At 37.5% G+C, this 27,093-nt stretch overlaps 2 protein-coding genes across 2 annotated transcripts; both read right to left on the bottom strand.

Annotated features, from left to right (window-relative positions):
• On the bottom strand, positions 1 to 26,478 carry LOC146459068 (F-box only protein 7-like). The gene is made up of 11 exons (XM_085090007.1): positions 26,282 to 26,478; positions 25,200 to 25,437; positions 20,472 to 20,729; positions 19,281 to 19,443; positions 17,948 to 18,040; positions 16,103 to 16,192; positions 14,908 to 14,960; positions 11,213 to 11,333; positions 10,096 to 10,133; positions 2,325 to 2,469; positions 1 to 963 (listed from the first exon to the last, which is right to left on the bottom strand). The coding sequence occupies exons 1-11, from the start codon at positions 26,389 to 26,391 to the stop codon at positions 749 to 751; spliced, it is 1,524 nt and encodes a 507-aa protein (XP_084946133.1). The 5' UTR covers positions 26,392 to 26,478; the 3' UTR covers positions 1 to 748.
• A 41-nt stretch (positions 26,479 to 26,519) lies between these two features.
• On the bottom strand, positions 26,520 to 27,033 carry LOC146459067 (uncharacterized). The gene has a single exon (XM_085090024.1). The coding sequence runs from the start codon at positions 26,968 to 26,970 to the stop codon at positions 26,536 to 26,538; it is 435 nt and encodes a 144-aa protein (XP_084946150.1). The 5' UTR covers positions 26,971 to 27,033; the 3' UTR covers positions 26,520 to 26,535.
• Positions 27,034 to 27,093: the final 60 nt, after the last annotated feature.

The following is a 27,093-nucleotide window of genomic DNA, read 5'->3' as shown; positions in this document are numbered from 1 at the left end:
TGTGTTTGTTGTAACTGTAAATTTTAATCCCTTCAATTTAAACCGCAAACAACAAGTCATTTCCAGATGCATACAGTGTGTCACTAAGTGTATCAGTAGTATACCACAAATTTTCCAGAGAAAATTAAGCTTCAATTTGGAAGAAAATTCCATACACTGTTATGCATTTTAAGGCTTTTTATAATTTATTATTGTTGCTTAATTATCTCTGAAAAATGCATTGTTACCCCCATTTTTCTTATTGGATTCCAATAGCCCTTGCTAAGTTATGCTTTTCCCACATAGTCATAAACTGCGCAAAAATACCTCCGTATTAGGAACCAACGTCCTTAAGCCTGTCTCTTAGCTGGAAATTGAATTTTGTGACTCCTGAAAGCTTGTACCATCTATAAAATTTTAAAACCTTTGGCGTTGTAGGATGGACTCCCTTACTCTCCTCTCGCTATTAAAACCTTGGTTAAAACAGACTTAATTCACTGACCAGTTCATGGCCAATTTGTAACATAAGATAATAAGATTTCAATATCCTCCTTTGATGAAGCTAAAGTGGAAAAATTCTGAGCCAAAACTATTTTCTTTCTGTGACTGTCAGGTTTGTTCCATCAGCCTTGAGAAGGAAATTCCTCTTTCAGTTTGTGCTAAAGCTGGTGTAGCCTATGTTACAGCCCCCCAATCCCGTCACGAAGCAACAAAGGAAATAGGAGACGTCTGCACGCAGGCTAAAGCTTGCGATGTTCTTAATCTTTGATCACAGGAAGCCAGGAGGAAAGTTGCCAGGTGGTCCAGGGCGTCGTCCTCGTCTAGAGGGTCCAGGCATTCGATTTATATCTGGTTCAGGTCCAAATGGATCAAATCGAGGTCGCGGCAAACGTGGACTAGGTCTGACACCAGGTGGTACACCAGGGGTGGGGTTAAACCCACCAGGCATGAATGGTAAATTTGGAAACAGATCACTATGACCACCTGAAATAACAAAAAAATTAAATTAATTAATTAACAGTCTGATTCATAAATTTGAATGAATGTCGACGAATGGACTAAAATGTGAAACAAATAGTCACAATATTATGTTTTTAGCCTGGTGAATAAAAGTCCTAACAGTTTGCAGGATATTTGTCCCATGAACCTAACTTAACGGCCTTAGCTCCCACGAGTCTCCTGTAGCTCAGTGGTAGAGCATCCGAACTAGTAATCGGAAGGTCTTAGGTTCGACTCCTGATAGGATCACTCGGATTTTTTTCCGAGTATGCCTGTGTCATTTACTGATGAATACACAATTCTCATTTAATCACCAGGCTTAACATATTCCATCACATTCATTGCTTTGCGCATATGCCACACATTGACTTTCCAATCCTAGCAGTATGCAGGATGTTTGTCCCATGAACCTAGTTTAATGGCCTTAGCTCCCACGAGTCTCCTGTTGCTCAGTGGTAGAGCATCCGAACTAGTAATTGGATGGTCTTAGGTTTGACTCCTGATAGGAGCACTCGGATTTTCTTTGCCCCTGATTAAAAAATTCATCTATCCTAATCACCAGGCTAAACACAGAACATCTCATTTTTAAAGGCATTTATCTTTGGTGGTCATTTTATTTATTCTATTGACTCGTCTGTTTTATCAAGTAATGAAAATGAGAAAAGACAGTTGTTTCATTTCTGGAGGGAAGTTTATTAATAACAACAAAGTTGCAATATATATCTTCTCTTGTTGAGGTGGTTCCGCAAGAATTAGAAGGAAAATTGTTTGAACAAAAACAATTTTATAATTTATAATTTATTTACTTCAGGGCCTCCCTGAAAACCACCATGGTGAGAGGAGCCTCTTGGTTTAGAAACATCATCATCATCATCATCATCATCATCATCATCATCATCATTATCATTACATGATTGTTATTATTAAAATTAATTACAGTCAAATCTCATTATTACCGGCACTATTGGGACAAGAAAAACTTGGGTGTTTTTGTCAACAAATACTATACAATAAATAAAACGTATAATAAAGTTTTACAAATGTATGTTATTTTGCATTATGTTATGGATTGGGACTCTGTATATCTCTACAATAATGGTATCAGTGTTGATCAGGAGCCCATGAGTGGGATTGACTGCACTTTCTAGTAATCTAGAGTCAACAATACTGTATGATGTCTGGGTAATGTAATGTAACTGGAAAAACTTGACCACCCCAAAGATCACCTACTGCCACAAACCAGACCACTGACTGCATTGGCTTGAGCCTAACTTTGCCTAAATTACATTTAGCTACATAAAATCTTAGATGCGGCAAATAAGGTTTTGTATTTTAAAACAGCATACCTATGATCCCAGGAGGGAATGTTTCCCCCCTAAAAGGCTGTGAACCAATCCCATGGCCAGGGGGAAACAGTTCAGGGGGAGGTAAAACCCATTGCCTTCTTATTTCTTCTTGGGTTTTCTTCTGCTGGTATAATGTGACATACTCCTAAAGACGAAAAAACAAAACAATTAATTTGAATGGTCCTTCCTGACAGTGCCTCGTTTGGTTACTGTGCACATGTTCTGTGCATCTTGGAAAGGTCTGAAAAACTTGGGATTGTAGGTAGGTAAGTAAGACCATTATTGGGTAGACACAATTACTGCCAAGGCAGTAGTTTTCATTGCATGTATTGTTATGTATTTTATAGCTGTTGCTTAATAAAGGACAGTGCGTCCTTTTGTAATTGCGCATACATTCTGTGCATCTTGAGAAACTCGGGTTTCCTATGGGTGGTGCCTACTAATACAGGGTTATTTTTACGCAGTTTAAAACTATGGGAGAAAGTAGAACTCTGCAAGTGCTCTTGAATTTAATCAAAGGCTCCTGTGAGCCAACTCGTGAATGTGTAAGTGGATAGTGGTAAGTGATGTGATACTTGTATTCGAGCAGTTTAACAAATTAGCGAACTGGTAATAGGTAAATCATCTAGAAGTTACGAGTGAAAGAAATAGGACCTCTTTAGTCTAGAATAGTTGGAATTTCTAATAAATGGGTTCAAATTTACTTTAAAAAGAAAGGAAATGAAGGTAGAAGTTTGTGCCTCGTCTGTGTTATTTATTTTAGACGTCAAGGTGAAGTGGAAGACCTCGGCTTACTTGTTTACGCTTGTTAGTAAAACAGAGAAGATGGAGCAGCCTTGGTGGGATGGTAATCAGAGAAGTTTTGTTGTTGGTGTTGTACGTGACTAATGCACAAGAGAGATGTCTTATTGTTGAGATGTTTGTTCATTACGAAAATGATGATGGCGAGACGCTTTATTGATAATGGAAGCTGTTGAAATTGGCCACCTTTTAGAATTAGTGGGTATTGGCGGGAGGTAGAGGGTGGAGGCGTTGAAAAGATGTGAAAGACCACTGTACTATGTGCTTATATTGTTTAAGTTCGTGAAGAAGGTTGCTGGAGATGCGCAGTCAATTACAAAATGCTCTTTTAAACGGCTCCACCCTCTATTTTCTTCGCTCACAAAAGAGAAAATGCCACTGTTTACTTCAATCTACTGGGAATTCTAACCATTGACAATGTATTCAAACTCAAGGTTGCCATTTTCACGTTCGAAATAATAAATGATCAAATATGTCGTGTTTTTGCAAACTCTATTTCCACAGCATCCTCTCGGCACTCGTACAATACCCGATTTTCATCTCGACAAAATTTTATCAGACCAAAAATACGTACTAACTACGGTAAACACACTGTTCAATTTGCAGCATCACAAATATGGGAAACAATAGACTGTAACATTAAGCAATCAAACTCCGCTTCTTCGTTTAAAACCAAATACAGGAAAAATTTGTTTATAAACGAAAAGTAATGTAGAGTTCTTCACCGTCATCCGTTCGCTGAACACGCTCTTTTTCTTTTCAAACCTATCTAAATACACCGCAATAATTTTCTCTTCCATTGTAAGCAGTGCCCAACTCGAAAGCAGCATGCTCCTTTGGGCACTGCTCATACTAAAGCAAACAAATTTTTTGTAATTATTTTTAATCCTTCTTTGTAATATAAATGTTTATTGTTTTTTATGTAATGTGTTGAATCTCGTTGTACCTGTGAAAAATAGAATTGAATTGAATTGAGTGTAATATACAGTGCCACCTTAGTTGGCTTGAGATGCGTGGGTGATGTGAAATGGCTTGAATAAGAGAAGAAAGGGCTCAAATTAGCCCACTTGGGTTGGTAGAACTGTGGTTTTTTTTTCTTCAATTTTTAGAAGTCTAATTTTGAAGAAGGTTGTTTCTGTGATTTAAGTCACAAGGCAAGTGGATATAGTAGGTATAAGCAGTTGTTTTTTGCGTTGAAAAATGGATCAAAATATGCTATTTTTTTGTATGGGGGCGGTTTTCAGGAATTATTTTCTTACACTTATCAGTCGTTATGTATTTTGTATACAAGTCGGCGAATTGGTATCTAGCCAATGTAGTGGTTTTTGTACCTATCGTATTGTGAAGTTGTTTTGTATGAAACAGTATGTTGTTCATGTTAAGTATTGTTTTATGCAAAGTTCACTATAATAAGGCCACTAATTGGCTTGAATGAATCTTGATTATGTGGCACCAAAACATTGTGGGGTTTTTACACGAGCAGGAAAATGACGTGTAAGTTATGTTGTGCGTGCTAATTAAGAATTGGTTCATGTTTAGCGTGGGTATATCGAGTTATGGATGCATGCGGGAGGTTTGGAGAGCACGAGAGAAGCGTAAGAGTTGCTCGAGTTGTAGCCGAGAGCAACTGTTGCGTTATGAGTGCTCTTCAAACTTCCAAAGTGCATCCATAACTCGATATATGCACAGCAAAAAGCATGAACCAATTCTTTTATAACATAGTGAAAATAAAGTAAACGATTCCTAGAAAACAGATTTTGTTCCTGATTAATTACAAAATTCTCTGAGCAAAAAAAAAAGGTACAAGTGGTTTCTCATATCGGTTTAATCTTAACGTTTCATTAAGTTCGACAAGCAGTTATAGATATACATTTTTATGGTGTTGTTTTTCTGTAAAAAGTTTTTTCTAACATAGCGCGCGAATTTTTCCTTCATCTGACTGTATGGACGCACGGCCGAGCGTATGTTGAGAAATGTACCATGATGATGCTAATAGGAATTAGATTATGATGCGCAGGTGCTATGTTATAAAAGTTGATTTGCATCGTAAAAATGTGGTTAGTAATGATAGCAAGCAAACAGCTAACATCATTCAAGGGTAACTTTTCTTGATATTTGCACGGTACACATCGGGCAGAGAGTTGGGTACGAACCAACCGAGATTGGTAGGAATAGTCTTAAGACTACGTTTACACTAGAAGAGATTTGTCCGGATTCGTCAATGTTTCTGGATTCATCGAATGTAAAGTATTCGGATTTGTTAGCGTTTACACTGTAAGGATATTCGGAATTCTTACCGTTAACACACAAGGACAACTCCGGGAACATTCGTGATGGAATGGTTACCAAGCTCAGTGTTGTTTCGTCGTTCGACAAAGTGAAAATGTCGCCAAAAAAGAAGGCTAGAGTAGATTCAGATGCCACTGAGACCAATTTTCAGCTGTACAGTTGACAAAGTTGAACTTGTATTAGGAGTTGTCCGTGGATATTCTTCCCAAAAGAATTATGAAGGTTTAGAATGGGAGAGCGGTACACATAATAAAATTTTCGCCTGAACCTGCCAGAAGTTTAGGCAACCGGAGAGTGTAGCAATGTTAGCACCAGATCATCCATTTTGGTTTTACCGCAAACTCAAAAGATCGCAGGCGGAAAAATATCCGGATTGGAGAAAAAATCGTTTATACTACAAAACTTTCCGGATTCAAAGGTTGTCGGATTTAAAGTTGCGACTCTAGATTTCGGATTGGAAATCTCCGGAGACACGAGTAAACCGGGAAGGTTTTATGTCGTATTCGACCACTTTTGTGTAAACGCAAAACTAACCCGGTACTAAAATTAACGTCCCGTATTGATCACGAATCCGGAAAAATCTTTTGTAGTGTAAATGTAGTCTTAAATTTGGGTGGGAGTCGTCTTAGTATGAAAATGTTAGATAGATGCAAAGAGAATTGGGAGTTGAAGTGGCAGTTGCTGCAAATGAGGAGTTTGATTTCGTGCGAGATTGTGAAAATAATTGAAACCAGAAAGATTAAAAGAGAAATCGTACCGTTAAGATACGTTTCTTCGTTTTGTTTGTGTTGAGTTTGTTGCTTCAGGATATAACAGTCTATAAGGGAGAGAGATTCGAGAAAGAACCGATTCTCGACGTGCGCACACATTACAAACCTACTGAAACATTTCAGTACACAAACTACAACAGTTGCCACCCAGCAGGCGTCAAAAAAGGCTTCGCTAAAGGAGAAGCTCTTAGACTTCTGAGGACAAACTCTTCTAAAGTAGTGTTTGAGGAAAACAAAACTTTAAAACACGCCTGGTATCAAGAGGTTATCCTAGTAACCCGGTGGACAAAATCCTCTCCGAAGTTAACTTCGCAGAAAGGAAGAACGCACTTACACAAAAACAAAAAGCGCACAAGAAAATTCTACCCTTCGTGACACAATTTCAACCATCACTGCCATGTTCGAAAAATATTCTAATGGATAAATGGTATTTAGTACAAAACCAGGCGCTGCTAAGAGAGATATACAAGGAACCTCCGTTGATCTCTTATAGAAAAAGGAAATCGCTTAAAGACATGCTTGTTAAAGCAAAACTATAAAGGCTTTTATCAACACAATGGGCACACAGCGGGAATCGTGCAGGTCTGTCAACCCCATTTAAACAAGCTCAAAATAAATAAATTGATTGGTAGAACCAGTCATCGCTTATGCACATTCTCCACCTCAATCAGGGAAATCAAATATTATTTCAATATTTGAGGGATAAGAAAAAAGAAAGAAAGAAGGGGACTCAGAAAAAGGGGGGTGAAAATTCACCCATTTCACCTCCCCTGGCCCTTGAGTTTTAAGCGGGATGGAAACGGCTTTCAGGTTTACCCCCGCCTTAAGCATGCTTCTGAAATTGGGGGTTTGTGGTGAAAGTTGTCCGGTACTTTTGAGAAACAGGGGCTTGAAGAATAAACTTAACCGAGGGAAAGTGGACAAGAGGTTCCCGTTGTTGCCGGGAATTTTTTTTCTGCGCCAAAAGAATAAGATATGAAGTGTGTGGGGTGGAGTTTTCGAAAGTGCTGGTAAGTTTTTTGGGCCAGGTGAGGGGCAGAAGAGGGGATTGTGTGATTCTCTGGTCATAGCCGCTAATTGAAATCTCTTTGTAAACATGGAAGTTCGTTCTTTTAATATGTAATTGGAGGAAAATGAATTAAGTTGGAAATCAAGCTCACACCCGTCGATCGAAAAATGCGTTTTTTAGTAACTCCTCCCATCGGAAAATGAAATTTGGAACTTAAATGTGTTATGGGTGCCAATCAAAACACCATCTAGCCAATGAAAACGAGACATATCAGTGTCAACGCCCAAAATGTTCGTAGAACAGGTTGATATTTCTGATGCACCCTTGTCATCAAGAGGTAAGGACTTCTCTCAATGTTCTCTGTGAATTTACACTATTTATGACTGTGGCGTTTTAAATCTGCTAGTTTAATGTGATATAAGATTACTGAAGTACTCTCAATGTCGTTTATAAAGAGGATGACTGAAATACAAGTGTTGTTAATCACAGGTTTTGTTGAAATTCCAAATTCAGGAGTGATCGATCTGTTGCGTAGTAAAATAAGTCTTATACGGTACGCATTTCCTTTGATTCACTGGGTTCAATATTGAATAATTCAAAGGAATAGGAATTGAAAAGTGAGAAAACGCTAATAACGTTTTAATTTACTGAATTACTGATTTGGAATTATTTCTCTTATTTATTTTTTGGCAATTCGGGTATGTATTGTTGTTGCGGCTATCATGTTGCGTATTGATGTAGTGAAGGCATTTTTATCTCTTTGTTGTTAGAATTTGCTGAAAGCAAGAGCCAAATGTAAGTAAAAGGGCACTTTATTTCATTTGTTTCTCTATTATTGCTAAAACAACTGCATTTTTATTTTTTTATTGAGAGCAAACGAATGGTGCAGAAATCATGGCTCTGGAATTACTTTTTAATTTCTAGAAGTAATGGGAAATGGATATGTATGGGGCGGTGTGTCGACTTTGTTTTGAACACGCTTTAATTTTCGGAACAAATTATAGGAGTTGTGGAAATGGGGTGTTTCCAAGAATTGTTATAAGCATTTGATAGGGGAAATCACGGGGAAAGTAGACTTAAGAATACCGCTTATAAAGATGACAAAGTGATGACAACATTGAACAATATAACGCGTTGTCTCTTGGGTTATGAAGAGGTTCTGAAAACCTGCAGATGACAACAATGGAAAGTTTAAAAAAATCCAAGAAGCTACAATTGAAATCAAAGGCTCCTGTGAGCCAACTCGTGAATGCAGATGACACATAGTAATTGAAATTTAGACGGCTACGGAAACTTCCTTGAAAGCTAAAAGAAATTATATCTTTGCCCGATTATGTAACGAAAAATAACCATTCTTGTACTATAAAAATGATTGTCAAACTGTTCTCTACAGATTTAATAAGATTATTTTGATGCGCCGATTAAAAAAAAAAAATTTCACGTGCCTTTTTTTTTTTTTTCAAAGTTCATAGAAGCACGCCGTGTGCAGCTACGTCATGCAAATTCGTGTCCCCGATAGTCTGGGGCTACTGGATTTTGCGATCGGGCTAGTGGATTCTGACCATCACTTGCCCGGCAAGTGAAGTTTTTTTGGGAATTAAAATTACAAAATTACTGTAGGGCAAGCCGATCTCACAAAAGGAAATATGTTCAACAAAGTATCGCATTACATTTCATGCCCGACATAAATGCGTGAAATTTTTCCTTTGGAGTTCAGTCCACGCAATCGTCAAGTAAAAATAATGAAGTATGACAAGCTCTTGCTAAATAAGAATTATTTATCGACCGCGTCCTTTTGCTTTCCCATAAATTACCAGTTGTAAATTTCGAAAATGAAACATTTTTTCCCTTTGAAACCTCTATGAAAGCTGACAAGATCTTAAGGTGTTCATTTGCATAATTTTGTTTACGACGTCAATGATGCGTGACATGGCACGTTCCACTTTCGCGTGAAAACTGACAAATTAAATTATTTTTTAATTAAATTATTTCTAAATTAAATTATTTTTAATTCTTAAAAGAAACCGCACTTTGTAGAAAAAAACGAAAAAACCTATAACTTTGCTCAGATTCAACGAAAAATCTCAATTCTTACACTTAAATGATTGTCAAATTATTCTATACAGAATGAATGAGAGAATTTTGACGCGTCGTGAAAAAAAATTTTCACTTTTTTTTTCACTAATTGAGTTTACGACCCCGGACTTTCTGAAAAACTAAAAAAAACTTGTAACTTTGCTCAGATTGAACGAAAAATCTCCATTCTTGCACTGAATGATCGTCAAATTATTCTCTACATATTGAATAAGAATTTCCTGATGCGCCGTGAACAACAAATGTTCGCGTGTTTTTTTCCACTAATTGAATTTAAAACTCATTCACTGCGCACGCCCGAAAGTTAACGACAAAACCGACTGATCGACTGATCGACTGATCGACCAAGTCGAGAGTCAGCTATCGCTATAACTCGTTCATTGCGCATGCGCGCATTCACGAGTTAAAAAGGAAATTGGGGGTAACGATGCATTTTTCAGAGATAAAAAAGCTTCAATTTGGGAAAAAAAAAACGCCACACATTACCTTGTATTTTACTGCTTTTAAGAATAATTGTTGTATAATTATCTCTGAAAAAAAAAAAAAAAAGCCGTGCAACCCCCAATTTTCTCTCTGGATCCCAGTAGCCCATACTACGATCTGCGTTTCCTGCATAGTCATACATAGTCACAGGCTTTGCAAAAATACATCTGTATTAGGAGGCACTGTCCTCGATTATATCTGAAAAATGTATGGTTACCCTAAAAAATTTTTTCCAGTTGCGATGGGATTCCAGTGTAACAGATTCAAATGTAGAAGTGTGTAGGGGAGGAGAATTTAGGCAAACAGGGGCATTCATATTACACACCACTTTCCAACTTCTGTTTTGTTCCTTCACTCTTCTACCTACAGTAAGCCAAATAGAAAAATGTGGATACATAAAATAAATTAATAAATAAATAAACAAAATAAATAACTTTATTTAAAGTGTCAAAGTATTTAGCACTACCCAATACCCAGGGATCAATACACAGGGAACAATGCACAGGGAACAATAAAACAACACCCAGGAAGCAATACACTGGGGGCAATACCCAGGAAACAATACCGAGGGATCAATACACAGGGAACAATAGAACAACACCCAGGGAACAATACACAGGGAACATTAATGCACAGGGAACAGTACCCAGGGAACAATACCCAGGGATCATTACACAGGGAACAATAGAACAACTCCAAGGGATCAATACACTGGGGGCAATACCTAGGGAACAATACGCAAAAATACCCTGGGATCAAAACCCACAAAACAATACACAGGGAACAGGGGTTAATACAGAGGGAACCTTACCCAGGGAACAATATGCAGGGAACAATATGGAGGGAATAATACACAGGGAACAACATTCAGGGGCCAATACAACTTAGGGAACAACATCCAGGAGGCAATACTCAGGTGTCCATGTTCAAAGTGAGCAAGAGTGGTGTGCACACCATACATGCAAATTAAGGGAGATTGCATTAACAGCACTATAGCAGTGTTCCAAATAAGAGAGGGGTCTCAGGTTAAAAATCTGGGCTGATTCGATATCTCAGCAAATTAAATGGTAATGCTATTAAACCTATAAAATTCTCTACTGATTCCTTGAATGTGAAAGTCAACTGGTACATTGGCTGGCACTTTTAAAGGGGCACTGTCACCTATTTGTAATGCCGCTTTGAATAGCCAAAAACAGAAACGTTAACATTCAATTGCAACTTCTCAAGTTCTTTCTGGGTATTTTGGAAAAAATCACTTAAAAACTGAGAATGATCTGTTTTTCCTAAGATAAATCACTTTTAAAATATTTTCGTTTTGGTGCTCCAAGAGCAGTAATTTTGATGTTAGAAAAAAGGTACCTTGTCGAATATTTGAGCAATGGAACACAAGGAATCCTCTGTGACAGTGCCGCTTTAAACTCAACTGTCTACCTGAAACTTACCAAAATCTCTAAATACAAGATGCTGCCATAGTGTAGAATCATTTGCAAGAGTTCGCAGCTCTCGACAGGTACAGGCGATGTTCAATATGCAATGAACTGGCAGCCTCCCAAGGATCATCAACTGGAAGCAATAACAAAATTACTCACGATAAATTAATAACGTATCGCGGTTAATTTTGCTGATTCTTTCAGCTGTTTGTATTGATGTGAGACCACAAAGTTACTAACTACTACTTACAATAAAATAATGTATTCCAGAGGATTATGTCTGGCTGTCAACTATTATGCGCTAAATCAAACAAAAGGTGAACCTGCTAAATTTTTTTTATTTCAACTGTCATTTTTGATTAATTAATTATTAATTAATCCAAGTACTAAGGAAGCAACAGGCAAATTGAAACGAATTGAAGTATCATATTTCAAGATGCAATGAACTGACAGCCTTCCAGGGATCAGGAAGTGGAAGAAATAACAAAATCACTCACGGTAAATTTATTAATTATGTATAGTGGGTAATTTTGCTGATTCTTTCAGCTGTTTGTATTGATAACAAAGTTACCGCTACTAACTTATACTACTAGCAATAAGATAATGTATTCCACGGCCCGTTTGTTCAAAAGATGGGTTAAACTAACCTCAAGTTAGGGCTAACCGAAGGTTAAATTTCTTAACTGCAGGTTTGTTAACTCGTAGTTAAAATAGCGTTGCTCAAAGCACGGTTAATGAGCCGGTTAGTTAACCTCGTGTTAGCCGTGGCTAACATGCGCAACAATGGCTTCCCCAAATATCTCACGCAAAGCCCAGGGCTGCAAATAACGGCCGGTCAACGGACAATGTCCGGTCAAAACTGGGTATTGACTGGACAAATCCTTGGATTGCCGGACATCTTGTCCGGTCCTTTACCGATTCGTTCAGAGAAATTTTAATTTTTAACTATTTGATAATCACGAGGGACAACGTTCATGTTTCCGAAAGAAAACAAAACAAATATAAAACTAGACAAATTAGTGGTCGAGAAATTCCTGGTAGTCGCAAATTTCCACGATGTCATCAAGTCCTGTCACGACCGCAAATCATCGTGTCTTCCGTCATTTTATTTACTTTTAAGTGTTTCCAATTAGTAGAGGGTTTCACCCTCTAGATACTACTAGATATCATGATTGACTCTTAAAAAAAGTGATTGATTGTTTGATTGATTGAATGATCGGAAAGCACCCTCAAAAAAATAATCTCGCTGCACCGAGAATACTCCACGTAGCATTATTTTGTTGCAAAGTGCGAAAAGCGAACAAACCATACGTTACTTCCGGCAGACCTTGCAAAACATGCTTGGTTACTAAGCTTTCTGGTGATTTCATCACTCGATGCAACTCAAAAATGGCGCGTATAACACAAAAAGTGGAAGAATAAGGTCGTCTTAAAGGGATTCTAAATGGAATAAGACGCCATGCATTTAATACAATTACATACAGTGCTGACGAATTTCGAAACCCTAAGACGATATGAGTTAAAGTTGAGTGTTTCTTGTTTATGTTTACATTTCAGTTAGCTTCTTTTGTCAATCGATTGAACCCTTCAGCTTTGATATGTTCTGCACATTTTACTTAAAGTTCAGTTGTAGAAATGATGTGGCGATTGCCAAAGTGTAGTATTTAATTATAAGTGATTTTGCCAGATGTAAAGTAAAACGAACAATTGCGGTTGTATCTTGCATAACCGTTCCACATACTGAATGCGAGGCTGCTTCTGCGGTAAAGAGTAGTAAAACTATTAACTTGTAATTTTTATTGCCAAACCGACTTGGATTCAGTTGTTTTTTAGTTATAAAAGGATTACTGTGCAATTTGGGTTCACTATCGCAAGAGGTACCACTGTTAAAATTTGACAGGCCAAAAACGGGTAGTGTCCGAGCAAAAACATGTTTGACCGGACAACGTGACCGGCGCCTGCCCGTTAGTTATTTGCAGCCCTGAAAGCCTGAAAACAAAATTTTACCCCGTCCAAAATTGCTGTTTTGACGGAAAAAGTAGAAGAAAACCTTTCGGTGATTGAAAGTAAACTTACCAACAACATCACGAACCAGAAGAAAAATGACATCTGGAAAAAAATTGCGGATGCCGTAAAGTTGCAGTGAGGACGACCAGCGAAGTCCGGGAAAAGTGGAAAAGTTTGCATTCGCAGGCCAAGAGAGAATGTCGTCGAGTGTTGCGACTTATATCATCAGCAATAAGATTGGTAATAAATAAAATAGACTGTCGTTGAAAGGGATAACGAACACGTAGCTGTCGTCAATTTCGCGCTGAGTTCCGGCTCTAAATCTCCTTTCGCGTCGCCTCCGGCCTAACTCGCAAAACCAAGTTCACCATTTTTATTCTTTATTTAACCGAAGGTTAGCTATTTAACCCTGCTCGCTCGCTTATATCATCAGCAATAAGATTGGTAATAAATAAAATAGACTGTCGTCGAAAGCGATAACGAACACGTAGCTGTCGCCAATTTTGCGCTGAGTTCCGGCTCTTAATCTCCTTTCGCGTCGCCTCCGGCCTAACTCGCAAAACAACAAGTTCACCATTTTTATTCTTCATTTAACCCAAGGTTAGCTATTTAACCCTGCTCGCTCGGTGGGTTAAATTTAACCCGCTCTCTAACCTGAGGTTAGTGTTAACTTTCCGTCAAACAACGCAACTAACGTGCGGTTAAAATTTACCCCCAAGGTTTGGCCGATTTAACCCCAGGTTAAGACTTAACCCTCTTTTGAACAACTGGGCCCAGAAGATTATGTTTAAAGCTGTCAAGTGCTGTACTAAATCAACCAAAAAGTGAACCTGCTAAAAAAATTTTTATTTCAATTGTCATTTTTGACAAATTTTTTTAATAATTAAAAATTAATTAACCCAAGTATCCAAGAGGCAACAAGCAAATTGCAATTAACTGAAGTTTTATATTTCAATATGTAATGAACTGGCAGCCTTCCAAGGATCTGATCTACTGGAAGAAATAACAAAATCACTCACCGTACATTAATAATGTATAGTGGGTAATTTTGCTGATTCTTTCAGCTGTTTGTATTGATCACAAAGTTACCGCTACTAACTTATACTACTAGCAATAAAATAGTGGATTGTAGAAAATTATGTCTAGCTGTCAAATGCTGTGCTAAATCAAACAAAAAGTGAACCTGCTAAAAAAATTTTTTTATTTCAATTGTCATTTTTGACTTATTTTTTTAGTAATTAAAAATTAATTAACCCAAGTATCCAAGAAGCAACAGGCAAATTGCAATTAATTGAAGTTTTATATTTCAATATGCAATGAACTGGCAGCCTTCCAAGGATCTGATCTACTGGAAGAAATAACAAAATCACTCACCGTACATAATAATGTATCGTGGGTAATTTTGCTGATTCTTTCAGCTGTTTGTATTGATCACAATGTTACCGCTACTAACTTATACAACTAGCAATAAAATAATGGATTATAGAAAATTATGTCTAGCTGTCAAATGCTGTGCAAAATCAAGCAAAAAGTGAACATGCTGAATTTTTTTTATTGCAATTGTCATTTTTGCCACTTTTTTTTCAGCAATTAAAAATTAATTAACCCAAGTACCATGGAAGCAACAGGCAAATTGCAACTCACTGAAGTTCCATATTTCCTTACCTATTTTAACAAGGGTTTCACAGAACACACAATACCTTAACTTCTGCAGGAAGAGCCATGAGACCACACAACTGGGGCAATCCAAGAGCTGTAAAAATGATACAAGAACAGTAAAAAACACAACAGCTAGCCGGGTAGCTGATGGTTTCGTTGCATTTTCGCTGCAGGCTACCAAACCCCAACAAAACCGCCAGCTATACAGGCTATACAAAACAGCGGACATGCTGAGCTGCATGTCTATTTTTGTTGACAGGACATCATGTCCAACTAACTCACCATTCTGGCATTCAGGAGAAAAGTGAAACACAGCTGAAGGAAGCTTTTTATCCAAAACATCTATAGATACAATGATGGTCATTGCCAGTATATAGTTACTCACTCCAGACATCAAGTCTGAAAGAGCTAGAATTGTCACAGAGAGGCAAATTTTGACTTGCCTTTATTTGTTATAGGAGTGCCATATTTCAACAACTCGGTTACAAAAATACGCCATTTCTGAGTTGCTTTGAATATCACTATTAAAGCGAGGCCAAGTGCAAAAGTTTTTATTATGAATATTAGCTTTCATTCATAAGCAAACAAAACTAATTTTCATATGAAAAACTTTCCACTTAGCCTTCCTTTCATAATGAGCTTCACAATAACTCAGAAATGGCCTATTGGCAAATATTTACAATGTCATCTGAAAAATGTAAACCCAACAGAACTGTCCGTATTTATTTGATTACAACATGCATTGTGGCCATGTCAGATTTATTTCTTTGGCAAGTTCTTTAGCAAACCAGCCAACCACCCAATGCTATAATAATCACATGATGAAAATACTTGGAAAAAATATTTTCCGAGAATTTTCATTGTGTACCTATTATGTATTTCATTTTGATAGCATTGGGTGGTTGGCTGGTTTGCTAAATCTCCAAGTGTACACAATGCTTATTTAATGTGCTTGCAAGATACAGGTAATTTAGTGTGTTCCTTATATGATTAATGTCCAGTGTACTCGCCAGATGTGAAGTCCTGAGACCTATAACCCCAAGCCTGTGACCTGCTCACCATATGAGTGACCCATAGCTCAGTGGTTACAGCATCCAGACTAGTAACTGGAAGGTCGTGGGTTTGATTCCTGCTGGGGGCTCAAATTTTTTTTTCTATTTGTCTATTTCATTTTCAAGTTCTTTAGCTTCATGTATAAGATATTTTTTCGGCACTTAAAAAGGAATATCACCTTACCAGTTCTCATGAAGGATAATAATGGATATGCAACTTGATCCTTGATGAGCCTTGCGAGCCGATGAAGATTGTAATACACTGAAGCAGCTCCTAAAAGTGAAGTCAGACTTGGTTGAAAATTATCAAGTGGTACTTCTCATGACTTTGATGTTATTTAAATGTCCATGTTTTAGTGCACAGCACTTATTGGAGACACTTTCCAGGTCAAATTGAAATTTACAAATGTTGGTTTTTTTAAGGAGAGGGGCCCAGGGGCCCACGCAGGTTTGGGTCTGACATAATAGTTTGGCCAAAAGCGATTTTTTTGGGTCTATGAAATACGCCGGGATTTTTTGGGTCGCGAAAACAACACAGGGATTTTTTTGGGTATTGTATTTTTCATCAGCTCAAATCAACAATAACATAAGCGCAATTTACTGCTTGTGTGGTATTACGGGATATTTCTGAGATTGTAATCTATTTGAAAAGTAATTACCTGCACTCCACGCACATCTAATCCAGAGAGAAATATTCACATAACAGTCATGCGAGCTTTTTGTATTTGTTTTTGTATAGTTTTGTTTTTGACCAAAACCAAAGTTGAAGTTGGCATGTTTTAGCTTTCCAGAAGATAAATAATAAAATTTACTGATGCAAAAACACTGAGGGATTTTTTTGGGTATGCTAAAAAAAGGTAGGGATTTTTTTGGGTAGACAAATTCTGAAATTGGGATTTTTTAGGTATAAAATATGAACCTCTGTCGGACCCCCCCCCCCCCCCCCCTCCCCGTCATTAAAATATGTGAGTGGGGTCCGTGGGGAGAGGGAAAAACCTCTTGGAGCAAGGATGAGAACCAACAACAAATTCAACCCACATATGATGCCAAGTCTGGGAATCGAACCCTTGAAAGCAGTGTCCAACATCATCATCATAGTGATAGTAACTTTATTTAATGAAAAACGTAGGGAGTGGTTGCCCAGACTCCAGAGTAGGAGGCTTGTGTAAAAAATGCTTGACTGAAAATTATATCTAGATCTATACTTGTAATCATCATCACAAACAAACTTTTCTTCAACTTGAATGGAAGAGTAGTGCAAACATGTAAGTGCTAATATCTCAAAGAGAAGATGGCTTCAAAATTTAAAATGCATGAATTTAACTGAAAAATACTGAGCTAAAATTAATAACTCCAAAATAAAACACTTTTTCCTGCAGTAGCTAACTGTGTGCTGCAAGCTAATAATAATAATAATAATAATAATAATAATAATAATAATAATAATAATAATAATAATAATAATAATAATCTCAAGGCTCTTATAATATTGAATAGTAATGTAATGATAAAAGATCAGATTACAAAAAGAAATAATTCAAGATGATTCATTAAAACTCAGAATCAAATAACAGGGTTTTTTAAAAGCTTAAAGACTCAACAAAAGGGGCGTTCCTCACATCAATAGGAAGATTGCTCTAATTCACAGGAGCACAAGATGAAAAAGTGCGACCACCATAATTCTTTATCTTAAACACTAGTGTGCGCAGTTGTAGGTTGTCATTAGCATTAGAACAAAGATGCCTAAATGGTTGACAAAGATTAAGTTGACCAGTCAAGTACTTGGGTGCTAAACTGTTCAAAACTTTATATCACATGTATAGTATGGTTTAGAACATGTAAGTTCAAAACCCAAACATTGGTTGCAACTTATGCTTTTGTCAATCTCAAAATGTCCCTGTTGTCGTTTATATTTTTGTTTGGTTTCAAAGTTTTCAAAACCACTTTAGTTTTTATTTTCCCTTGAACAGGACACATTCCATAAATCTGAGTCAAAGGGAAATAAAATAAAAAACCACAGTATACCCACCACTCATTCTAAGATCCACATTTCCCCTAACAAAATCAGTAGGCTGTAAGCGACATTGATACACTTCACTATTTGATACTGAATCAGCCACACCTAAAATATCAAGAAAAAAATCTCATTAAGGACAGTGCCTACTTTTGCTACTGCACATACGTTAGAACTGTGCATCTAGAGAAAACTCAGGTTTCCTATGGGTGGTGCCTACTAATACAGGAAGATATTTTTGCGTGGTTTAAAACTAAGCGGAGAAAGCAGAACTAAGCAAGTGCTCTTGGAATCCAGAAAGAAAATTCGGGGCAACCATGCATTTTTCAAAGATTATAAAGCCATACATTGCTTTGTATTTTACTGCTTTTTAGAATAATAATTGTTGCATAATTGTTTCCAAAAAATGCCCTTCTACCTCAATTTTCTTTCTGGATTCCAGTACCCAATACTAAAATCTGCTTTTCCTGCATAGTCATAAACATTTTAAATCCTTCAACCAGTTTAATCTATGTCGGTTCCACATGTCAAACCTAGCTCCTTCAGTACGATTATGGTCTCCATCTTGGATCATGTAACTGACCATGTGGATTGTGGGCTTAAGTTATTCGTTCCTCGTTCTATTTACTTTAGTTTCGAAAAAAACTTGGAGCAGCAATAGGTAGACTCTTGCTTTAGTTGTAAAGTACCTAGACTCAAAGAAAGAAGAGAAGCTGAATGAAATTCTGAAGATGACAATGAAGTAAATGATGGAACAAGCAAAGATCAAGAAGCTGAACATTCACTGAAGAAGGACTGTGTTTTCCACAATGGATGGCTGTCAAAACAAAAACCGACTTCAGGATTTTTTCCAAGACAGTCACGGATCATGATTAACTTTGACGCCCTTAAGTTCCTGCAGGGCCGCTATTTTTCAGGCAGTTAGGGTAGGAGCCCTGGGATACCCCAAGGCAAAATTCTGGTAAGAACACTGCACAAATTAATTCTCCAAACTAGTACAACAAGATATATATAATTGTAACTGGTTTGAACCCAGGAGTCATGTCATAAGTACGTAAATTATGATCATCCGGGTGAGTGTAGTCCTGAGAAGGACTGTTTGTGGTGACTTTGACTGACGTTTCAACAACCTGAGCAGAAGTCATCTTCAGAGTCAAGTACTTGATTCTGAAGATGACTTCCGCTCAAGTTGTTGAAACGTCAGTCAAAGTCACCACAAACAGTCCTTCTCAGGACTACACTCATCCGGATTATCATAATTGACGTACTTAAGATATATATAGTAAAGATTGAGGAGAACAAGCATGTTGATACCAGGGCTAAAAGAGTTCAAATATGTATTTCATACCATGAACCATTATGTAGGGCCCCAGAGAGGTGCAGCTCAAAGAACACACCAAGCCAGGACAAGAGGTGTGCATGTACTTAATTCTTGCAATTCCGCCCTTTTTCCAGTTTCCAGCGGGCACAACCCTGCCTAAATTTTCAGCTTCTGTGCTTTCCACTGGATCCTACAAAACATTAAATTACAGGCAACTATAAATAAACCACCTTTGACACAAACACGGACTTACAGTACTTATTCTGCAATAACTCATTGCTGAAAAATTTGAGAAGATTCTGCAGTGGAACCTTATAACAATAATAGTAATTAAACTTTATATAGCGCAAACTACATGAACACGATCAAATGCGCTTTACAAAGATAAAAAGTATTAAACAATAATTAACAAAAAATGGTACTTAAACATACACTAAGACAATGATATTACAAATTAAAAGCACATGTTAAAAGGTAGGTCTTAAGATTACGCTTAAAACCAGACAGAGAATTGAGGCTACTTATTTTCCAAGACAACCACATCCCTTTAGCAACATCAGAATTCAGTATAATAATTATAGACAAGTGGTTGTTTTATGTCAAATCACTTTATTTGACACTTCTTGTAAGTCTTCTACAAGTTCACTTTGTCCAGATGACCACTTTTTCCAGCTTTTTAGGTTGTTGCTAGTGAATTCAGAATGTGCTACAGAAAACAGTTTACTCAGAGAATGAAAGGAATTGTGTTCTTTTGGGAAGTGATATTCTATCTATTCTGTTAGTCTTGAACTGGAAAAAAAACATAGCCAGAATTGTCCCTGATAAATACACCCTTTGCCTAGCTTATGACTGGCTATATTTTAATATGGAGCTGACTACTCTAAAGCTCAATAACAGCCCTAAGTACCAGATTCGTCACTGAAAACAAAGATGATTTTCTACTTGTCAATTCTACAGTGAAAATCTCTAAAAATTTAATTAACTTCTATCACTCAAAGATCTTCAAAGAACTTGCATGCATTGTATCTTTCTAAGATCCTTGAGGTTGCTGCACACATCTTGAAGGATCCAGCACAATCTTCATGAATCTTTCTATAATTCCTGATCCTGTAGGATTATCGTCATTTAGGATTCCGGCAATAGAAAGAAACTACAAAATCCTGTAGGATTTTACAAGACCCTAAATGGTCATTTAGGAACTTTTTCTGGGTGTACTACCTCTGATGCACAGATGTATCCAGTCTCCAACATTAGGAAGTGAATCACTACCCATGCAGCCTCATGAACTGTTCCAACATCTGATATTCTATACAAATCTTCCAAAGCTTCTGGAATGCCATCACGACAAAGAAGAATGCAAGATCTGAGTGATGAAGCAGATGCTGTATGATGATGGGCTTCTCTTCTGCTAGCTGATTCTTTTCCCCTGCTGGGCTGTGAATCTTCACATTGACTTGTAGAAGCAGCCGAATTATGCTGCAATATTAGAATAGATAAATAACATTACAACAACAACAACAATTTATTTACAAATTCAGAAGATATAAGGGGCTTGTCCTGCAAAGAGCTACAAAGCTAGTTGAGGTGGGTCAAGACAAGCACAAGAACGTAATGGGAAAAAATTAATTAATTCATCGCCTATAAGATGGATGAAAAGTTGAAACTAAACCTGGATAAGCTTGATTCTGTTTTGAACAACCAAGCTCTGAGGGGCTTTACACTGTAGCCATAGATCTTTATCATGGTAATCTATTAAAACAACAGAAAACCATTGACATTCCTGGAAAGAGCACCTTAAAATTATTGACACAGCAAAGTTTAAAATTTTCGTCCTTTCAAAAAGACATAGATGTAGTTCATTAATTTCAGGAATTTTTGCAGATGTTTGTAAGGAGACGGGCAAGTTGTACAAATGCCTTCCAAGCTATACATCTTCACTAGTGTAAAAGCAAACTTGGCCGTTTTACTAATAAGGGGAGCAGGGATGATGCAGTGGTGAGTGCACTTGCCCCCCATCAATATGGCCCAGGTTCAATTCCCAGTCTCGGTGTCATGGGTTAAGTTTGTTGTTGGCTCTTGTCCCTGCTCTGAGAGTTTTTCTCTGGTGCGGGTACTCCAGTTTTCCTCCCTCCACAAAAACTAACATTTCCAAATTCCAATTCGACCCGGAAAGAGCGGATTGAAGAGCCACCCCGTGGAATCCACTGAAATTCCCATTTATTTATTTTATTTAATAATAATAAGATGCTCTTTCCAGAAGTGTCAATGAAGTGTTGTTGAACATTTGGAGAATGGGGCAGTATCACTACGCTACAACCAATAACAATAACTTTGAAGATTTCACAATAATTGTGAAATTTTCACTTCTGGATTTGACAATCTTAGCAGCTGAAGGGTAAACAATGGGTTGTTATAATTCACATGCTGTCAAATTTATTTACTTATTTATTTACAAAGCTTTCACCTAAAATAATATTAAAAAGAAGTCGAAAGGAGAAAACACAAGGGAAATAAACAGAAAGAAGGTGAAGATCACACAACCTCTCTGTCACACGAGCCAGAACATCTTTCTTAAAGGGGCAGTACCATAGGGATTTTGATATCTTTTGTTAAAAAGGATGAAATAAGACCTTCAATCAACTACCAAATAATTCTAGAATGATGAGAGGAAAGAAATCAACTCAATTCTTGAAAGGAACAACTCGTGATCTGTTCTAGCACATTTTGGAAACAAAATTGCGAGAACTTGAAAAACAGCCTAACATTTTTCAAGTTTCAATCCATATCAACCTACTCTGTCTCTGGCCAGGGGCACTAATCGGCAGTTTTTTTGCACTGTGGTGATAGTTTATAACAAAGTTGACAATTTTTTCGTTGTTTCTGCTGACAGAGAAACATTTTTGGGTTTTGAAATGACATCAAATTTGCGTGATACTTCCCCTTTAAAACCCTGTAAGCCCCAGTATCAACATAAATATTCTCCTTACTGTTCATGATACATTTCTTATGAGTGAAGTAATCAGCAACGATTGTCAAAACTGTCATTTATACAGCTACATGTATTAGCTACAGTACCGCTCAAAAGTAAGTTACCAGTCTCGTCTCGTTTCTCATTCTCGTCTCGCGAGACGAGAATCTCGTATCGAGAGATGAGAGTCTCGTCTCGAGAGACGAGAGTCTCGTCTCGCGAGAATCACTGAAGCGGAAATTTTGGAATATTACCGACGAGTTTCTCGCGAGAAGAACTAATGACTGAATTTCTCGCGCACTTGTCTTGTGTTGCTTTTATTTACACTGTATGCCGTTTTTAAAACGGCCTGTGCCAACGGTGGTTGATTCCGTCGACAAGTAAGTTCGCATTATCAGAGCTTATGTGATTCGAAACAATTTTGTCTTCATTCAGTTCAAAGGTTTCGATTCGCGCACAGTGTAAGAAATGATTTATTTCTTCCGTCACTTCGAAGGTTTCGTTTTAGCGAGCTCGCCGACATATCAATTTGCAATTGAAACTTTCCCGCACACACAATTCCTACATAAAAAATCCCAGCCTTATTAAAGTCAAGTTCTGTGCCTGTATCTATTAAACAGTTTTTTGAAACAATAACCCTGACACTTACAATGTTTTTCAATTTCATTGCGGTTCGAATTTGCATACATGTACATGTATCGTGCTTTGCAAACCGCTATTGAATCGAACTTCTTTGCGGTTGCAAAGGCTTTTTCTGCCAAGAAAAAACAAAGTTGTGTATAAAGAAAATCGAAAACAGAAACGTTGTTGAAGAGCTAGCGTAAAATGCGTAGTTCTAGTTCAGAATTGATTTCAGTTTATCGTGCACCGAATTTGCATATCGACAACGCCAAGATGTCAAAGGTTACCGCGCCGCGCTTACATCTCAACCTTCAAAAACCGCAAAGTCGTCGCTCGATTGACACTTACATTTTAGCCACAACCCTTGGCCACAACCCATTATTGAAAAGTAACAGATAGGTTTTTTAAATGCAAATCACATGTAAGTTTTCGTATATTTGTTTCACGCCTATGTAATACGCAAATAATCTCTAGCGCACGTACAACAGAGGCCGCAACAGTCTAACTGGTCATCACCAGCTCTATAAAGTGTATGTGTTTGTGGGTTTTTTTTTTCTAAATCCCTGAGAGAATAAAAGATACATAAACATACACAGCATTTACAATCTCTTCTACACGAAGACGCTTTATTAGGTTCTGCAAATTTATTAGCTCCGATAACCCGACGTGCCACCTCTGAATAAATGCGCAATGACAGATTGATCAGTTCGGTTATCTTTGCAGCCGTCGTTCGCTTACATCGTTGAATCGCTCTGTAGAGGTCTAAATCACAAAGTACAGTGTATATACAAACACATTAAGTCCTCGATCAGTCGGTAAGTCGCTTAACAAAGCAAGCTCGATTTTGTTTGCAACCTGGTTCACGATCGATAAGCTTGCGACCGAACTCCATAATTCAGCTTGCTGCGTGACAAGGGCGTCCTGCCGTATCAACAACACCGACACTCAACTTGATATTCTCGCGAAACTCTCGTGAGAAAAGTCAAGCCTAAGTAAATGTACTTACAGTTTTTTCACCCTCTCGCGAGACGAGCGTCTCGTCTCTCGAGACGAGAATCTCGTATCACGAGACGAGAATCTCGTATCGCGAGACGAGAATCTCGTATCGCAAGACGAGAATCGCGTCTCGTGAGAGGGTGGTAACTTACTTTTGAGCGGTACTGTACATTTTAGTGTATACTTCCCATTTATACTATTTTATCTAAGTGAGCCTGTTTCAGGACACGATTAGGATTCACCATTTTTAAGTTATGTATTTTACAATAACTGTCCAAATTTCCGCGCACTGATTGGCTCGTAGCTATTGTCTATAAGAGTACAGACAATAAAAATGATGTCAGATGTAATGCGCGCGCTTTCTCAACGAAAAAAATAGCCAATTCCGCTCGTACTTTTTCCATGTTATTGTAAAAAACAAATCGACGGCAGTTTTCTATGGTCTATACGCTTATAGACCATAAAATGACGCCATAAAATGTCCAAAACTTGGCAGTGAAACCACTCGCCTGCAGCTCGTGGTTCCACTTAAGTTTTGAAAATTTTTTGACGTAATTTTATGGTCTATAAGAGTATAGACCATAGAAAACTGCCGTCGATTTGTTAATTATACAATTAGTGTTTTAATATGGGATGCGACAAAGATCAGGATTTGGATCTAGGACTAGGATTAATGATAAGGATTTATGGCTCTATAATTTATTATGTAATTAGTACAGTATCTTATACTATTTTAATATGAGTTTACGATTTAGATCTCCATACTAATAGGTTTGATAAGTGTCCCCATTAATAAAGTTATTATTATTATATTATTATTATTATTATTATTATTATTGTTATTATTATTATTATTATTATTATTATGGTACTGGTGAGGAGAATTTGTTTAAAAATCAGAAAATTTTATCTTTGATGACTTGTAAGGTTGAATAAGGGAATAAGGCTAAACTTATGTACTTGTAATCCTAGTCTATTATTCATTGTAACTTTCTATGTTTGTATGTCGTGGTGAATAAATAAATAAATAAATAAAAATAAATTAAGTCACGATTTTTTGAGAAGAAATTATGCTCTGGTCATTACTGGGACTTAACTCTTTAAGCCCTAACAGTGATCAGCATCAAATCTCTCCTTGTAATATCAATGCTTATTCAACCCCTGAGGTCATGAGAATTAAGGATATGATCACCCAAGGTGAACTTCCTTGATATTTTAATAATTTCTCTCCAGTACTTTTATAAGAAAAGTATGGGGACAAGATAGGGCAATTTGTTCTTTGATATTAGGAGTTTAACAGTTAAAGACTTAAACAGGAGGAGACTTTCGCATGGAAATGGACAACAGTGTAACAAATTTACCCCAGCTGGATGACTGGTGCATTCTAACGCATGGCCCTGATGGGGTAGGTTCTGATTAGGAGGTAAATCATCTCTGGAATTACATGTTGCAGGTTGATTTCTTTGGACATCTTCTTGTTGCGCCGTGCTGGGTAAAACATAGATCAAGTCGCCATTCACTATTCCCAAGTCTGTTAGAAGTACAGAGTCATCATCCAAGAAATCCTGGCCATTTAGACTTAGATGAAAAGCGTTTGTTCTGGAGGAAAAAAGGGGAAAAACAAGTTAAACAGGTGTTATGATGGTTTTACTCTAAATACACCATAAGTTTATAAATCCTTGTAGAGAGTTTATATTGTTAGAATGCTTACATGTACTTCCGGGAGTGTTAACCACTCCCACAGGCTTAACAGGTGTATAGTAATAAATTTTGAGACAGCAGAAACACTCATAAACGTAAGCTTAACAATAATTGTCCAACGGTGTTGTCATTCTGAATTTGGAGCAAATATAGAATTCAGCCCGGCCACTTTGGTCCACCTCATTTACATGTGTCGGCATGTTCTGAACAAAGAGGCATAACACAATAGACGCTATTTTTATACAATGAGATGTAAATAAGTAGCCCTGTATTCTATAATAGGCCATTTTACAGTTGTGTGCTTAGAGACCTGGTCTTGGATTGGAAGCGAGGCTGGGGGTGACCTTGTTTTGATACAAACCTCACTGTTCTTCAAATGTAAATGCAAACTAGTTAGCATAAGAGCAGCATATCTACATATGAAAAGCAGTGAGGTTTGTATCAAAACAAGGTCACCCCCAGCCTCCCTTCCAATCCAAGACCAGGTCACTAAGCACACAACTGTAAGATGGGCTATTTAGCCCTGAGCCCCTGAATATGATCAATCTGAAAATTCAGTAGTAAGACTCACTTTTATACCTGAATTGTTATCAACAACCAGTTTTTCGCCATGTAAATTACAGAAAAAATCACATTAAGGCTCAATGAACAAAAATTCTCAAACATAAAGATCTTCCTCCGGGACAAATTTTCAATTTCCAATTGTGCTTTATCATCACATTTTGCTTAAGTTGCATCTTACCTCAAACCAAACCTTGTGCTGACGGCCTCTCGGCAATACCCCAGCGTAATTGCATCTCCAAACAATTCAAGTACCTCTCTTCGCCTGTTGAAAACAGCTCTGAGCTTCATATCAAATATAGCTCAGCAAATGTCGCGGATATTTTCACGAAATGTGTTGATGGCCGCCATTTTTCGGTTTGTGACCGTGCGCGCAAGGACCTGTGGGTATAGCAAGTTTCCCTAGGGGTGGTAGGTGAGTGTGGAATTTCTTCTTCACTTCAAGCAAGATTTGTGACTTCGTAAAAAATTTTCTACTACGACTTGATGATCTCCCTGTATCTCCACAGATTCTCCTCTCACAACTCCCCCAGCTCCAATTTTCTTTTTTAGTTCATGAAGCAAAATGGCGGGATCACCCGAAACATTACCTATCACTGTCACTTTCTTTCCTTTGGCGCGATTTTCATATGAAATGGGCAGCTTTCCCTTCTTTGTTCGCTTGACAAAAAATCCAACCGCTTCGTTTGCTGTCTCTCCCTGATCTTTTTCTGATCCAAGCTCGCACGAGCAAGCTGCACCTTGCTCTTCGAAAGAAACCTGAGCACTTTGGGTCGTTAGTGAACCAGTCAGAAAGCTTGCAAACGTCAATTCTGTTGGTCTTCCTTCTTTGTCAGTTTCTTGAAGTCCTTTCTTACCACGTTTCGGCATTATATGTTCCCCGATTCATGAGATATTGGCAGAGGAGGTCTAAGTTTGTAGAGAACAGGAAACTGAACATGTTGAGGTGAAGCAGCATTTTTTATGGTCAGCGGCTGTACTTGTCATGCGCTT

The sequence above is a fragment of the Pavona decussata genome, unplaced genomic scaffold (assembly GCF_977016875.1).
Source record: "Pavona decussata unplaced genomic scaffold, jaPavDecu1.1 SCAFFOLD_223, whole genome shotgun sequence".
Taxonomy (NCBI): domain Eukaryota; kingdom Metazoa; phylum Cnidaria; class Anthozoa; order Scleractinia; family Agariciidae; genus Pavona; species Pavona decussata.
This window is presented reverse-complemented; position numbering and strand designations above follow the sequence as displayed.

Coding starts and splice junctions, on each gene's coding strand:
- LOC146459068 (XM_085090007.1), bottom strand. CDS start 26,391: ATGAAGCTCAGAGCTGTTTTCAACAGGCGAAGAGAGGTACTTGAATTG. Junction 11,334..14,907: donor CTCTTCCTGCAGAAGTTAAG/GTATTGTGTGTT, acceptor TATTGCTTCCAG/TTGATGATCCTTGGGAGGCT. Junction 964..2,324: donor ATTCCCTCCTGGGATCATAG/GTATGCTGTTTT, acceptor TTGTTATTTCAG/GTGGTCATAGTGATCTGTTT.
- LOC146459067 (XM_085090024.1), bottom strand. CDS start 26,970: ATGCCGAAACGTGGTAAGAAAGGACTTCAAGAAACTGACAAAGAAGGA.